A 14,132-nucleotide genomic window follows, 5' to 3' on the forward strand; every position below is an offset into this window, starting at 1 on the left:
TGTCACCCCAAAAAATACACGTTTAAAGCAACACAACGGTGGCCCAATATTAGACAGAATTCCACTCTGTAGAGTGGGCAATCATTACTCAGCTGTTGGTTTTATTTTGTGGATTCAAGCTGCTCTTCGTATTTTTGGCCACCAGATGTCACCAGAGAGGACTTGTGTTGAAAAGCTTGGAGTAATGAACCGTTTTTCAATACAAGCTTCAATGTTTCAGAAAGCTTCATTCATCACTACGGGGACCTGATATGTCTAATATGCTGCTGAGAATATAGCCCAGAAGAAGCGTATAGTGTAGGTTTTATTTTGGAAAGAGCCATTTCTCTGTAATAAACTCTCTTTTCCAAAGATGAGTGATTTCTCGATCAGATAGAGTTATTGTTTTTATAACTTTTTTGTTTCAGCAACATTACATTTAAAAACTGTACGTTTGAGTTAAAATATATATTTATAATTTTAATAAATGACAAATTAAAAAAGCATGAACATTTTTTTTGTATCGAAAAAATATCAAACCATGACACCAAAGTATCGACCCGAACCGTGAATTTTGTGTATCGTTGCACCCCTAGAAAGGAGCCCTTCCCGACCCAGCAGCAACAGGTGATGCCACAGCAAAAGGCCTCTAAGTGGACAACCAAGTTAGATTAAGCAGATAAAACATCCACAAATTCTGTGCAATGGCAACAACATACATACCATGTCAATGCACCTGTTCACATGCAGCCGACCAAGCAGCGAGCGACAACAGATGCCAGGAAATTTGCAACATGTTCGCTCAGGGATTGAGAACGGGCCGGAAATTTGACCGTCAGTGAGCATAGAGAGGGAGGTGACAGAGCCTCCTTATATACACAGCGCCCCTGCTGGCACTAGGTCAGCATATTCAAAACGGGCATGTTACTCATTGAGAGCAGGCTTAAACCATCCTGCTACATCATGTCAATATTGTGAAAAAATCAGAGGAATTCTTCCAGCACCTTGTTGAATTTATACTATAAATTTAAAAAAGTCAGTTCGGAAGGAAAAAGGGGTCTAGCCTGCTACTAATGAAGTGGCCAGTGTAGCAGTGATTCCTTGTTTATAAAAGCCAAAAATAAAATGCATGATTTCAGCATTGTATAATCTTATATAGCTTTGGGAGGGAAACAGCTTTGTTGTGCTATCTGCTTATTTCGGATGACCCCGCAAAAGTCTGCTGACAGTCCAAGGTTTTGGACACTTGCCCACAAATAAAATACAGAATTACCAAAGTGAAAAGAAAAGTGCTATACTGCATTACTGAAGCTCATATGATCAAGGTTAAGAAATTGTTTCATGTTCTTGTTTTTAATTCAAGGCGCTCAGTCCCCTGCTATCCTCTCCTTGCCGAACACCCGTTCTTCCCTTTTATCAAGATCTACTGTGTGTGTGTGTGTGTGTGTGTGTGTGTGTGTGTGTGTGTGTGTGTGTGTGTGTGTGTGTGTGTGAGGGAATATTAGCGTGTATTTCGCCTCTGATAATTATGCCATTAAGTATGGGCTCAGATGGTGCAAAATTGCACACAGGTTGCCATAGCAACTTTATGAGACGTCGGTCCAAGTTTTGAGCACGTTCAAACAAGGCGTGGCTTCTTCGAGTGAGTGAGCGAGAGATGGGTCATAGTAGAGAAGCTGAGAGACGCGATGGATGCTGGAGCCGTCCTGCTCTCGCTTGAAGCTTTGTTCGTTTACAGTCCGTTTATTGCGCCTTCGGTCTCAGTTTATTAACACCGTCCTTAAATCAACCAACAACATGGCTACGGTGGTCTTCCTCCGACGATTTATTTTATTTTATTTTTTGAATTAATTTTTTTCATAGCGACGCTGAACACAACGGTGATAGAAGAAGAAGATAGACCGAATTTGTTCTCCATACAAAGGCTTGGAGAGGCCCACATCTCAACATCATGATCTAGCACATGCCTAGGACTGCTCGTAGGTGCTTTTGGACGGACGTGTGATGGTTTTCCTGGATATGGAGCCTGCTGTGTGCTGTAAGGATCAGAGCAAGGAAAAGGCTCGATGGACTCTGCTGAAAACAGCTCAGGACACATCCGTATAACTGGCGTTTGGAGCGAAATGACTAACACAAAGGCATCGCTTGTTTGTGTGGACAGTGTAAGAAAACGACTGAGGTAAAAGGAGGAAAATACTGAACAAATAAAGACTTCACAAGCAAATAGCGAGCTTTAGACTATTGACATGGCTGCACCTCAAACGTACAAGGCTGTGAACCAGTCCGCCTATTTAACAGATAGGAGGAAAACATAACAGGTGAGGACTAAACGTATTTAGCTGATATTCAGTTTAATGATGTTTAATTAAAGATTTTGTTTCTAATAGCACAAGGGTACAACTGCTAACTAGCTTTGTAGTATAGTAAACAGATTTTCTTTTAATATTCCAACACTACCTTAGAAGTTATGTCTTTTCCAAATCACTGTAGCTACGGGGGTATACTTTAAAAAAAGTTACCAATATGAAAAAAAAGAAGCAAAAAAATGACAGAGGGAAGCACAAACTCATCGACAGATATGCATTTCAATTTGAAATGTGTATTATGTGTATTTATTAATGCATTAAATAAAAACAGGCAACAGGTGGCTCCACTTTGAACTAGCATCTTACAGTTTTGATCAAACAGTGAATCCCAGTTTGATTCTGTAGAAAGTTCTTTCTTACTGTATAAACTTTATAAACAAAGAAAGGAAATGCAAAACATCTCAAACAAAATGATCTACAAAACTAAAACAAAACGGAGCAGGAGGCTTATCCAGATAAGCTTGTCGACAATTTCTTAATTAAAATGGTTACTATATACAAATATACATATACAAATGCATAGATGTGCATCCATGTGTACAGATACATCTTTGAACCTACAGACAAATACTTTTTCATATCACCAATATAATGATATTCTCATTCTATACAATAGCACAGCTCATAACGTGAATACCTAATCTTTCATTTTTATACACATAAAATATGTATTGCTTATATTTATCTTAAATTGTGCAATATTTTTACTTTCTTTAATTTCTTTGTCTGGGCTGTTCGACAAAGTGATATGCACGTTTTTAAGAACGTTGGCTGCACATGGCTGCTTTAAATTGCATTTTCTGCTCACGCCGTACCTTCCCTCTCTATTCTTAAATAAATTCTGAATATTACTTGGAAACATAGTATTTCTTGTTTTGAACATCACCTGTGTGGTTTTAAATTGTACTAAATTCATGAATTTCATAACTTGTGGTTTCAAAAAAGGTTTATTTGTGTGTTCACAATCCCAAACATTGTGTCCTTATTGCTCTTTTTTGCATCGTGCATATTTTTTGTAAAGAAGTTGTTCTGTGTTGTGTAACAGCTAAAACAGATTCATATAACAGGAAGGCTATAACGGCAAGAATATGTACTGATGATGCTTTCCTGGAGTCAATCTAAGAACCACTCAATGAGGTCATAGTCCTTAAAGCTGGGCTTTATTTCATGCAGGTCACTGTGGAGCGTTATTGAAATGGCTTTTACGTAAAGACAGAAAGGCAGCAGGCATGGAGTGCTCACAGAGCTATTTACAATCAAAAAATGTCCAACAAAATGGACCATACCACTATTAAGCAGCCAGTGTAACAGTGGCGTGGTCCATGTGGTTTCCTTTCCCGTGTTGATGGTCTTGGAGACAGTGAGAATAAAGACCACGATTAAATGAGTTACCAGCAGCTACTTTAGCAATCATTAAACCAACATAGAGACTCTAATCTAAAACTGTGTCTGAAGCAAGGGATGTGGCTTTTTTTTTCCTTCCTTCATTAACAGAGTTGCCTTTGAGGACGGGCCTGCAGGATAGTGTGCCTTTTCCATCTTTTATGCCTTCATAGAAATAAACACCCATGCAAATTTTCATGAGACTGTCACCAAAATGCAGCAGCCAACTGAGTGAATCGAGAGCAGAAAGTTACTGATGCACTCCATTTACACAAGGAATAGCACCGATAACCAACGGCATCGACAGAACTGATATGAATTCTTAGAACTGACTGCTATTAGTGGTGTAGTGACACATTCAGGCTTTTTACAACAGCTCACCCAGGGGATGAAACAAAAATACAATAACGCTTGTTAAACATGAATTTTTTTTATCAAATTAAACTATAGTGTTGCTAATTAGTTTTATTCACATTTCTTTATATTTAACAAAATAATTTGTTGATCTAATGTAAGGCCATGTGAAACCTTTCAAAGGCCTTCTTTGCACCTAAAGACAGAAAAGCTTTTTTTGGTTTTTTATTAATGTTATATACCATGCCTTCCATTTCTCAGTTTTTTGTTTGACCAGGACTAGTGTAAAGTCTTTATATAATGCTTTAACAAAAAAAAATTTAATTATACAACTCAGTTTGAAAACCATCTGGTCCCACTTGTTTGCAGATTTTATACTTAACACCTAATTCCAATTTCTTCTTTGGCAATTTCTGCTACAGGTGTTCATCAATTGCTCTAAAGATTCAGTTTATTTCAACAGGCTCTGTAATAGTAATGTCGTTTTCTCTGGTCCCCTCCCCAATCAGACCAGGAGTGACATGTTTAGCCGCATGTTCTCCTTAAATTGCTGGCTGTCTGAGTGGTCTCCAAAAAACCATGTGGGCTTCACAGATAATTGGGAAACTTTCTGGAGGAAACCTGGTCTTGTTAGGAGAGATGGCATCCATCCCACTTTGGATGGAGCAGCTCTCATTTCTAGAAATCTGGCCAAATTTATGACCCTCCCCCCCAAAAAAAGAATAAAAAAAAATATGACTATCCAGAGTTTCAGTCTTAGGCTGTGTCCCAATCCAGCGACCGCACGCTGTAGTATGAGAAGTGTGGAAGTGCAAGGCTTGTGAAATGGGACGGTCTGGCCTTCGTCAGGCTGCTCAGGTTGCCTAGCAACCTTGATACTAACTGCAAGAAACGTTTCATACAGCTTTGTGTGACAGAAATGAAGGAGAAAAATGTTTTTTTGTTCATTCATTTTTTTTATGACATCACTGTGATTAGTTGAGTATCTGAGGCTGAGACCACGGGACTGTAAAACATGATTGTTGGGCTTCATTTCTGTGCTGAACAGTCATTTCAAGATTAGTTAGTAAATAACAATTAGCTGATGTTGTTCATGAGACTAAAGTCATCTGACTTTTCTCAAATCTCACTTACATATAATATGGCCAATATTATATTCATTTATTACAGCAGTAATAAATCATAATAATCTGACAATAATAATAATCTGACATATGTGTAAAAAGAAAATGTACGAGCTGTGATAACTGTGTCTGATAGAATGAAGAGTAGACTGATATATGAAATATTCCTTTATTGGGTGAGAAAATCAGACCATGTCATAACTGCTGTAAGTCACACAGAATAGACATCAGAGCCTTAAACAGGCTGACTTCTGCTAAATGGGTCAAACTGGGCAGAAAGTCTACAAACACATAACATCCTTATAGAATATGATGTAACACTATAGATCAACTTAGCTCAGAATATATATTAAACCCAAGTTAGTACAAACATCGCTAAAGTCACATAACTTTGCCGACATGTGGCCAACAGGAATGTTTTAATGTTCTACATTATTAAACATTCGCACATAAATAAGTGACATCATATTCAGTACTTACTTTTAAAAGTTTACTCTTCAGCCGCTCCGCTTCAGCTGTCTGCCGTATTTTTCAGCAAAATTATCCACACCCGCCGCCGCGCTATGAATTGTGGGATATATGGGACCACGAAGTGTACACCGGAACACACTTCAAATTTGGGGAAATCGACGGCGCATTTGGAGTACACTTCGGATTGGGAGAGCCGTCGTCACGACGCTGTGACGTAATAGGTCTCAAAATGCGTGCGGTCGCTGGATTGGGACTCAGCCTTACACGCCTCTATGCAGCTTCTCTCCTCCTGCTACCCCCCCAAAACCCCATCTCCATTGAGACTGTGTCAGCTCCCAAACAGACAAAAAACAAACTAAAAACCAGCAAAAACAACTTAAACATAAAAATCCAGTATCCACATCTGAACCAAAGAGTAAAACAGTGAAATGTGGATTATTACATGTTAGGTCTCTCCTCCAAGTCTGTTAGTAAATGATTAATAATTGATCAACACATCGATTTACTCTGCCTTACAGAAACCTGGTTGCAGCAGTGAAAACTTTGTGTCCACAGTTTTTTGAACAATAATTTCTCCATCTTGTTCTTTAGGGTTATTTCCATGGTGACCAACCTCATGGCTACCGCTACAGAGACCATAGTGCAAACCACAGGAAACCTGTCAGACCATAAAGACCAAAGAGGAAGTGAATTTGGTCGTACCCATCAGGAACTAAACCCGTCTGTGCTGAGTGCTGCTGAGAGTAACTCTGTTCTCCATGGAATCATAGTGGCAGCTCAGGCACTGATACTGCTGTCTGTATTCCTTCTCTCCTGTCTTGGTAACTCAGCAGTTGTCGTCGTTATCATCAAGCACAGGCAACTTCGAACAGTGACTAATGCTTTTATCATGTCGCTGTCGCTATCGGACTTCCTCACGGCTGTCTTGTGTCTGCCATTCTCTTTTGTTATGCTTTTCAGTAAGGATGGAGTCTGGATGTTTGGGGATCGTTTCTGTGTTGCCAATGGGTGTTTGAACACCTGCTTTGGTATTATCGCCACCCTGACAATGACTTTGATATCCTTTGATAGGTACTATTCCATTGTCAGACAACCACAGGCTAAAATAGGCAGACAGAAAGCAGCCCAGTTATTGATTGCAGTGTGGATAACTGCTGTCATTTTCTCTCTGCCTTGGTATCTGGTAATCCGAACACCTAAAGAAATCCACAAGCAAGGTTTTTACCACTGCATGTATGTGTTCCACTCTGGCACCTCACTCATGGGAACAGCTTATAGCATCTGTCTGATCATTGTATGTTATTTATTGCCTTTTTGCCTGATGTGTTTTTGCCATTACAACATTTGTAAGACTGTTCGGCTCTCAGAAATACGAGTCAGGCCTGTGACCACATATGCATACTTACTTCGATTTTACAGTGAAATGCGAACCGCCACCACAGTTCTGATAATGATTGTTTTCGTTATTTTTTGCCGGGGGCCATATTGTCTAATGGGGCTAGTTACTGCTATAGGGGACTACACATTTAATCCTGCAATGGACACAGTGGCCATTTGGCTAGCTTGGGCAAATGGAGCCATTAACCCTCTGATCTATGCTCTGAGGAACCCAAATATAGCCATGTTACTGGGACGCAGTAGAGAGGAGGGCTATCGGACCAGAAATATTGCTGCATACCTCTCCAGCCAAACTCAGAACCACGAGGCCCGGTTTAACAATGCAGAGAGGATAAAAGATCGCTACCTGAGTCGCGCAGGGCTTAACAGCCAGCTGTTGACTTCGAGTCCTGGAAAAACAGGAGGGGGAGGAGAAGTGTCAATGTGGGCTTGTAAAAACCCTGCTGTGTACTTCTGTAAGGACACTCAGCAAAATACTGCATCACTGCCAAACTCAGTTGGCGCTCAAAAGACAAAGAGACCTGACACGAGCCTTTGAGATTGTAGAGTTTGCATTATCTAAGAGTTGGTTTCATCATAAGTGTTATTGCTATGAATCAAGATTTGTTTTAAAGACTTGATACTGTGTATGACTCCTGAGACCAAAACTCTTATGTTTATGATTAACATTGTGCTCCAGGTATGAACAACACAAAGAATAATTTGAGTTGTTCATACTAAAATGATCATATTTACACTGTGCAAGTATCATCTTGGATGATACCATTAGGTCCTCTCAAACATACTCATTTAAACTGACTGAAATGAGTATGTTCTTGTTCTGTGACACAGAATGCTAAAGGGTGCAAAATAGCTCATGTCTGAGTTTGAACATCTTTATATCTGTCCTTAATCTTAAATGTGCCACACAGCATATGTACTGTTCATGTCATTTCCCCTGTCCTCACCAGCAAATTAACATTGTCTATTGTTTGTTTAGCATATTAAAGCAACATAATTAGATGCCACTCTCCTAATATCCCTACCTATCAGTGGCTCCAACATGACTTTAGTTGGAGCCACTGATAGGTCAGTCAGACCAGGAAGTAGCATTGTGGCATTTTTCCACAAATGCTTCAAAAAGATATTCATTACAGAGCTGGCTATCAAACTGCTACTCTGGGGAAGCCTGTTAATGCGCCCGTTAACACGCGGCATACTACTGCCATGCAGTAACAATGGCTCATAAACCACAATGTGAGCCTGCTAGATTGTGAACACATATTCAGTAAATAATTCTACGACTGATTTCTCCTCTAAGCCTCTCTTGTGATGAATTTAGTGTTATAATAAAATTGATAGTTGAGTATAGGTAGTAGGCATTAGCCTCCTGTTGCGTGGCCTGTCAGCTCTTCACCGGCTATAGCCGGTGTAACACTGACCTCAAAAGTACTTTCCGAAGGTAAAATATGTGAACTTCTGAATAATGCACACTTGTAAATTTAAACAGCATGTGGTATCTACAAACATTTGTGTACAATGATGGTACAGCTTCTGAAATACTGATGTTTTAAAGTCCATAAAATTAAAATACTAAAGAAAAGAAAAAGGGTCTTATTAAATCTCCAAAAGTTGATTCTGTTCATCTGGACGTAGCGTCCAGATGAACAGAATCAACTTTTGGAGATTTACTTACCTGGATGATTGAGATGCATCAAGAGGTGTTACTAAATGTGTATGTGCTACATTGTTAGTAGCCTTTGTGTACTTTTTTTTTTTTTAAATGAGGTGGCATTTCTGAATTATTTCCTGACTCAGATATTTTAGTTCCCAGCGTTACAAAGCAGTCACACATGATCCTTACCTTGTGAGAGACCGGCATTTCAATACAGTATACTTACATGTATTCTAATGATGGTGATGCCACTCTCATATACACCAAAAGAATTGATTTCCTGAAGTAAATGCAGTGTGAATAGATAGATGAATGTTTTGAGCTGAAATGTAATAATTTCTAACTGATAAGTTAGAAATGTTGAATGAGCTGAAATACAAATCATTCAGCTAAAAGTGCAGAACTGTTGAAAGTTCACATAGAAGTTGGAAAGTAGCTGGACACCTTTAAAATGTACAGTACATTAGAAAAAGCTGACTAATGACAAAAGAAAATTTAGAGTCAGAAACCATCTGAATGAATATTGAAAGCTCACATTCTTTAAATCACTAGAAGTGTGGAATTGTGTATTTTAAATTTCTAAACTGAAGCATCTTAAATTCTTAAAATAAAAACAATATTTGCATGTCTGCTCTAATCCGCTGTGTGTGTAGATCAGTGGCTTCTTCTGAAACTGAAGTGATGGACAACAGCCTCTTGCCAGAGGACAATGTGATAAACAGTTCATGTGAGGGGTCGTCAGCATCGTCTTAGTAGAGATGATGACGTACTGCTTTCTGCTTTTGTTGCTTCCTCTCAAACAGGAAGTCAGAGATCCACCTGAAAGTGGGACTAAAGTCCTGAAAAAGTAGCCTGGCATAAGTTCCCGCAGAGTCCAGATTCTCTGTCGAGAAAGAGCTCATTCAAATCTTTGGAAAGTTATCAACTGACACTAATGAACCGTGTGTGTGTGTGTGTGTGTGTGTGTGTGTGTGTGTGTGTGTGTGTGTGTTTGTGTTTGGGGGTGTGTTTTTGTGACCTCCTGCCCCCAAAAAGGTCATAAAAGCAGGAAGTTTACTAAACAAGAAAACAGAACCCTCACATAGGATGTCCCATAATAAAACACTAGAGCCTCCCCCACCAACAAACTGGCTGGGGAGGTGGTCAGAAACAGATCCTACAGTTTGAACCAAGACTTATAAATTTAAGTACAATAATGGCAACATTTAACAATTTGACTCCAACATAAGCCATAATTCAATTCAATTCAATTTTATTTATACAGCGCCAAATCACAACAAAAGTCGCCTCAAGGTGCTTTATATTGTAAAGTAGACCCTACAATAATACATACAGAGAAAAACCCAACAATCATATGACCCCCTATGAGCAGCACTTTGGCGACAGTGGGAAGGAAAAACTCCCTTTTAACAGGAAGAAACCTCCGACAGAACCAGGGTCAGGGAGGGGCGGGGCCATCTGCTGCGACCAGTTGGGGTGAGAGAGGAAGACAGGATAAAGACGTGCTGTGGAAGAGAGACAGAGATTAATAACAAGTATGATTCAATGCAGAGAGGTCTGTTAACACATAGTGAGTGAGAAAGGTGACTGGAAAGGAGTAATAAAGCAGTGACGTAGACGTTACACTGCTCTGTCATGGTGAAGAGAGAACCGAGCGTAATCTATGGTGATGAGCTTTATGGATAGTGACGGAAAGAATGAGATGAAATGAGGAAAGGCGCTTTCTCCAATGGGTGGCTGTGCTTTTCCTTATCAACTTACTAAACCATCCATTAGTACTGGTACTACACTAAAGCCTATTAAATACAACAACCAACCCATAATTATTTTAGACGTGTAACATTACAATAGTTGCTGTTACATTCCCTAGGATGATATTAGTTTTTACTTTGTGAAATAATGTCTGGTGTTTTGTCTAAGCGCCACCTCCTCTTGATTAGGAGCTGTTGCCTGAATCAAGCCAATCAGAAATCAGCAGAGCCCCATATAAAGTCCATGGAGCTGTGTTTCTGGTCCTTCTGGCCATTGTGACTGCCATACGTGTGCAGGCTTACATACCTTTGGAATTGTATGTGTATCTTATGTGACTGTGGCCAGACTGCCTGTAGGGGAGAGCTGCCTTTGCTTTGTGAATCCTTGTTTTCTCCTGTTTATGTGCTGGTTAGGTAGGTTATTGTTGTAGGTTGTATATTTGTTTTCTTTGGAATTAGGTAAGTTCCTTTTATTTTCTATTAGGGATGTTTTGTCTGTTATGTTGGCTTTAGCTCTCCCTGAAGTTAAATGTCAGTCTGAACTAGAGCATTAAACTAGGAGGAAATAAACCTTTAAAAACTGCCATCTTGACTCCTCAATCACTGCTTTAACTTTATATTAGTCCATCCTATCCCTAGCCTGATAGCTAAAGTTAACTTTAAAAGGCAGTTACAATTGATATCTTAAATTCACATGTTTTTTCATATACATTTCTAAGTCAGCACAAACTAACTACTTGGCCAAGCTTAAAATAAATTCAATTATATTAAGATTACTATCTCAAGTTATCCTACATCATACCTTATGAACAAATCATCTCAGTCAAATCAGGCCTGGAAAGGTGGAAGAATGGACCATAGAGTTTTCACCTCCTTACCTATGAAATAAGCATGATGAAAAGGACTTAGGTCCTATGAACTTTTAAGGATGTTTTGTTTATGGCAAATATCACAAATATCATTATTTTGGACACAAACTGTAATCTTGATTATTTAACAAGGTGATTAAGTTAAACATTTACTCAACTTTAAAAATATATATTTCTAAACAATTAAATTTCCTGAAATTTAAATTCAAATAAAAGAATTACCATCTAGCCCTGCAGGCTGGTCAAAAAATTCTCTCCACCACTTCTTGTCGGTTGGTTAGCTATCACCAGTTTGTCCATCTGTACCTGGAAGTCCCATAGGATCTTAGCTCAGTCATTGTGAACCACCCTAGGGGGCATACCCCTTTTAGACCTAGGTACTTCCAGGTTATACTTAGCACAAATGTTCCTGTACACCAGCCACCAGCCGCTGTATGTCGTTCTTACTAGTACAGCCAGGTTCTGCTATGGTTCCCTAGCAACTATGAAATTAGTGGCTAATAATGTTTTATACAGCATTGTTTCGGGTGGCTGTGGCTCAGGTGGTAGAGCAGCTCAGCTACTGATCGGAAAGTTGGTGGTTCGATCCTTGGCTTCCCCAGTCTGCATGCCAAATATCCTTGGGCAAGATACTAACCCCAAGTTGCCCTCCGATGCGTTCATCGTGTGAATGTAGTTTAGTTTGCACTTATGTTTAGAAGTAAATGGGTGAATGAGGCATGTTGTATACAGCGCTTTGAGTACTCCGGGAGAGTAGAAAAGCGCTGTATAAGAATCAGACCATTTACCATGTTTTACATAAATAAAGCAGGAAATCTTCATTTTATCTAATTTGTCTTACTTTAGTTGACATGTTTCATTGGTATAAAATGAATCTGAGGCTGAGAGACCATGGGACTGTAAAAACATGATTAGGCTGCAACAGTAAATTTAACATTAGCTAGTAAACAGCAGTTAGCTAATGTAGTTCATGAGACTAGAGTCTGTTACACTTTGGTATTATAATGGAAATATAATATGGAAATATAATATGGCCATCATTACATTTTTTATTTTAACATATGAAATATATTTAATCCAAATTTTACAGCAGCGAAATGTAACTCTGTTTCAAATACTGAAGTTTAGTAAAAGTTCAAGGTGCATTTATTTCTGTTTGATATCACTCTTTATCTTCTCACAAACAAATATGTCACAGCTTATATACGGCTGTATTATATATACACTACCAGTCAAAAGTGTGGACACACCTTCTCATTTAATGGACTTTCTTTATTTTAATGACTATTTACATTGGAAAATTCTCAGTGAATGCATCAAAACTATGTAGTAAACAAAAAAGTGTGAAAAAACATGTTTCATATTTTAGATTCTTCAAATTGGTCACACTTTGCTTTGATTACTGCTTTGCACACTCTTGGCATTTGCTCAGTGACTCGATGAGGTTCATTCATTGATGCCTTCAGCAAAATTCTGCAACATTAATAGTAATGAACATACAGAAAAACCATTAAATGAGAAGGTGCGTACAAACTTTTGACTGGTTTTGACTTGTTCTTTAGCACCACTCCATTTATCTAAAACATTTTAGTTCAGGGGCCACATGGAGAAAAGTCTATTCTCAAGTGGGCCGGACTGGTAAAATCATTGTATATATAACTTAAAAACAACAACTTCAGATTGTTTTCTTTGTTTTAATACGATCAACATAAAAAATAAAGCTAGAGCCTGCGGACAGTATGTTCAAAATAGTACAGGCACAACATAGCTAATAATCATAAAACATCTCAAGTTATTTGAAAATTCTGAGGACAAAGAACAAGCACACAGTGCCTCAGTGATTCACAGAACTGTTTCACAGATCACAGAACTACATCAGGGTGTCTCTTGCAGCACTTTCAGTGGGGTTGCATAGTTTATTTGACTCCTGATACCTGGCATCTTTTAGCTTTCACCAGCTCATCAATATCAGGCTTCACATCCTGAGCGGCAGCTAACTTCAGGATGTGATTCAAGTGCCTGTGCGTGAGCCTTGAGCGCAGTTTTGTTTTATTTATGCTCATTACAGAGAAACTTGCTCACAAAGATACGCGGTTCTGAATATGCACAACAGTTTTGCAGCGAGGGCGTCAAGTTGGGGTAACCTGGCAAGAGATTCTGATAGAATGTGTTCAAGCCAGCTGCGGCAAATTTGCCCTTCAAATCCGAGTCACGCTGCAAGTCTATTATTTCAAGTTGGATCCGGACGGGCAGATCAAAGGGATTCACGGTGAACGGCGAGCAAAAAACTTTGAAGTCTTTCCCCAGTTCACCAAAAATCTGAAATCGTTGCTCAAACTCTAGTAACAGTCCCGTTATTTTATCTTTAAACCGCTTCATATCTGCCACACTTTGGAAGTGAGCTGCATCACCACCAGCGAGCTGCGTCTCCCACAATAACAGCATCAACTTGAAAGAACGTATGCTGTCATAATACTGCGTGACAACTTTGTTGCGTCCTTGCAGCTGTTTGTTCAAGTTATTCAGGTGCTCTGTAACATCCACCATAAATGCAAGGTCCTGCATCCATTCTGCAGAATGAAATTCTAACACTGGTTTGCCCTTTTCTTCCATAAACTGTTCAATTTCTTCTCGTAAATCAAAGAAATGCCTCAGCACAGCACCTCGGCTCAACCATCTTACCTCAGTGTGGTAACGCAGGCCATAGATGTGGTCTTTCTCTCTGAGAAGACTGTCAAACTGACGGTGATTGAGGCTTCTGGATGAAATTAACAGTTTGGATG

At 39.1% G+C, this 14,132-nt stretch overlaps 1 protein-coding gene across 2 annotated transcripts; it reads left to right on the top strand.

The window, feature by feature from the left end:
• The first annotated feature begins 1,627 nt into the window (after positions 1 to 1,627).
• gpr135 (G protein-coupled receptor 135) lies at positions 1,628 to 9,366 on the top strand. Of its 2 annotated transcripts, none has more exons than XM_085257829.1 (2): positions 1,628 to 2,297; positions 6,269 to 9,366. In XM_085257829.1, the coding sequence occupies exon 2, from the start codon at positions 6,279 to 6,281 to the stop codon at positions 7,611 to 7,613; it is 1,335 nt and encodes a 444-aa protein (XP_085113955.1). In that variant the 5' UTR covers positions 1,628 to 2,297; positions 6,269 to 6,278; the 3' UTR covers positions 7,614 to 9,366. The 2 variants fall into 2 exon arrangements, with proteins under 2 accessions (XP_085113955.1, XP_085113954.1); XM_085257828.1 differs by having other exon boundaries at positions 1,628 to 2,158.
• The last annotated feature ends 4,766 nt before the right edge of the window (positions 9,367 to 14,132 follow it).

This window comes from Mchenga conophoros, linkage group LG19, assembly GCF_057382185.1.
Source record: "Mchenga conophoros isolate Kocher_MC1m ecotype Shallow Benthic linkage group LG19, M_conophoros_male_GT1.1, whole genome shotgun sequence".
Classification (NCBI taxonomy): domain Eukaryota; kingdom Metazoa; phylum Chordata; class Actinopteri; order Cichliformes; family Cichlidae; genus Mchenga; species Mchenga conophoros.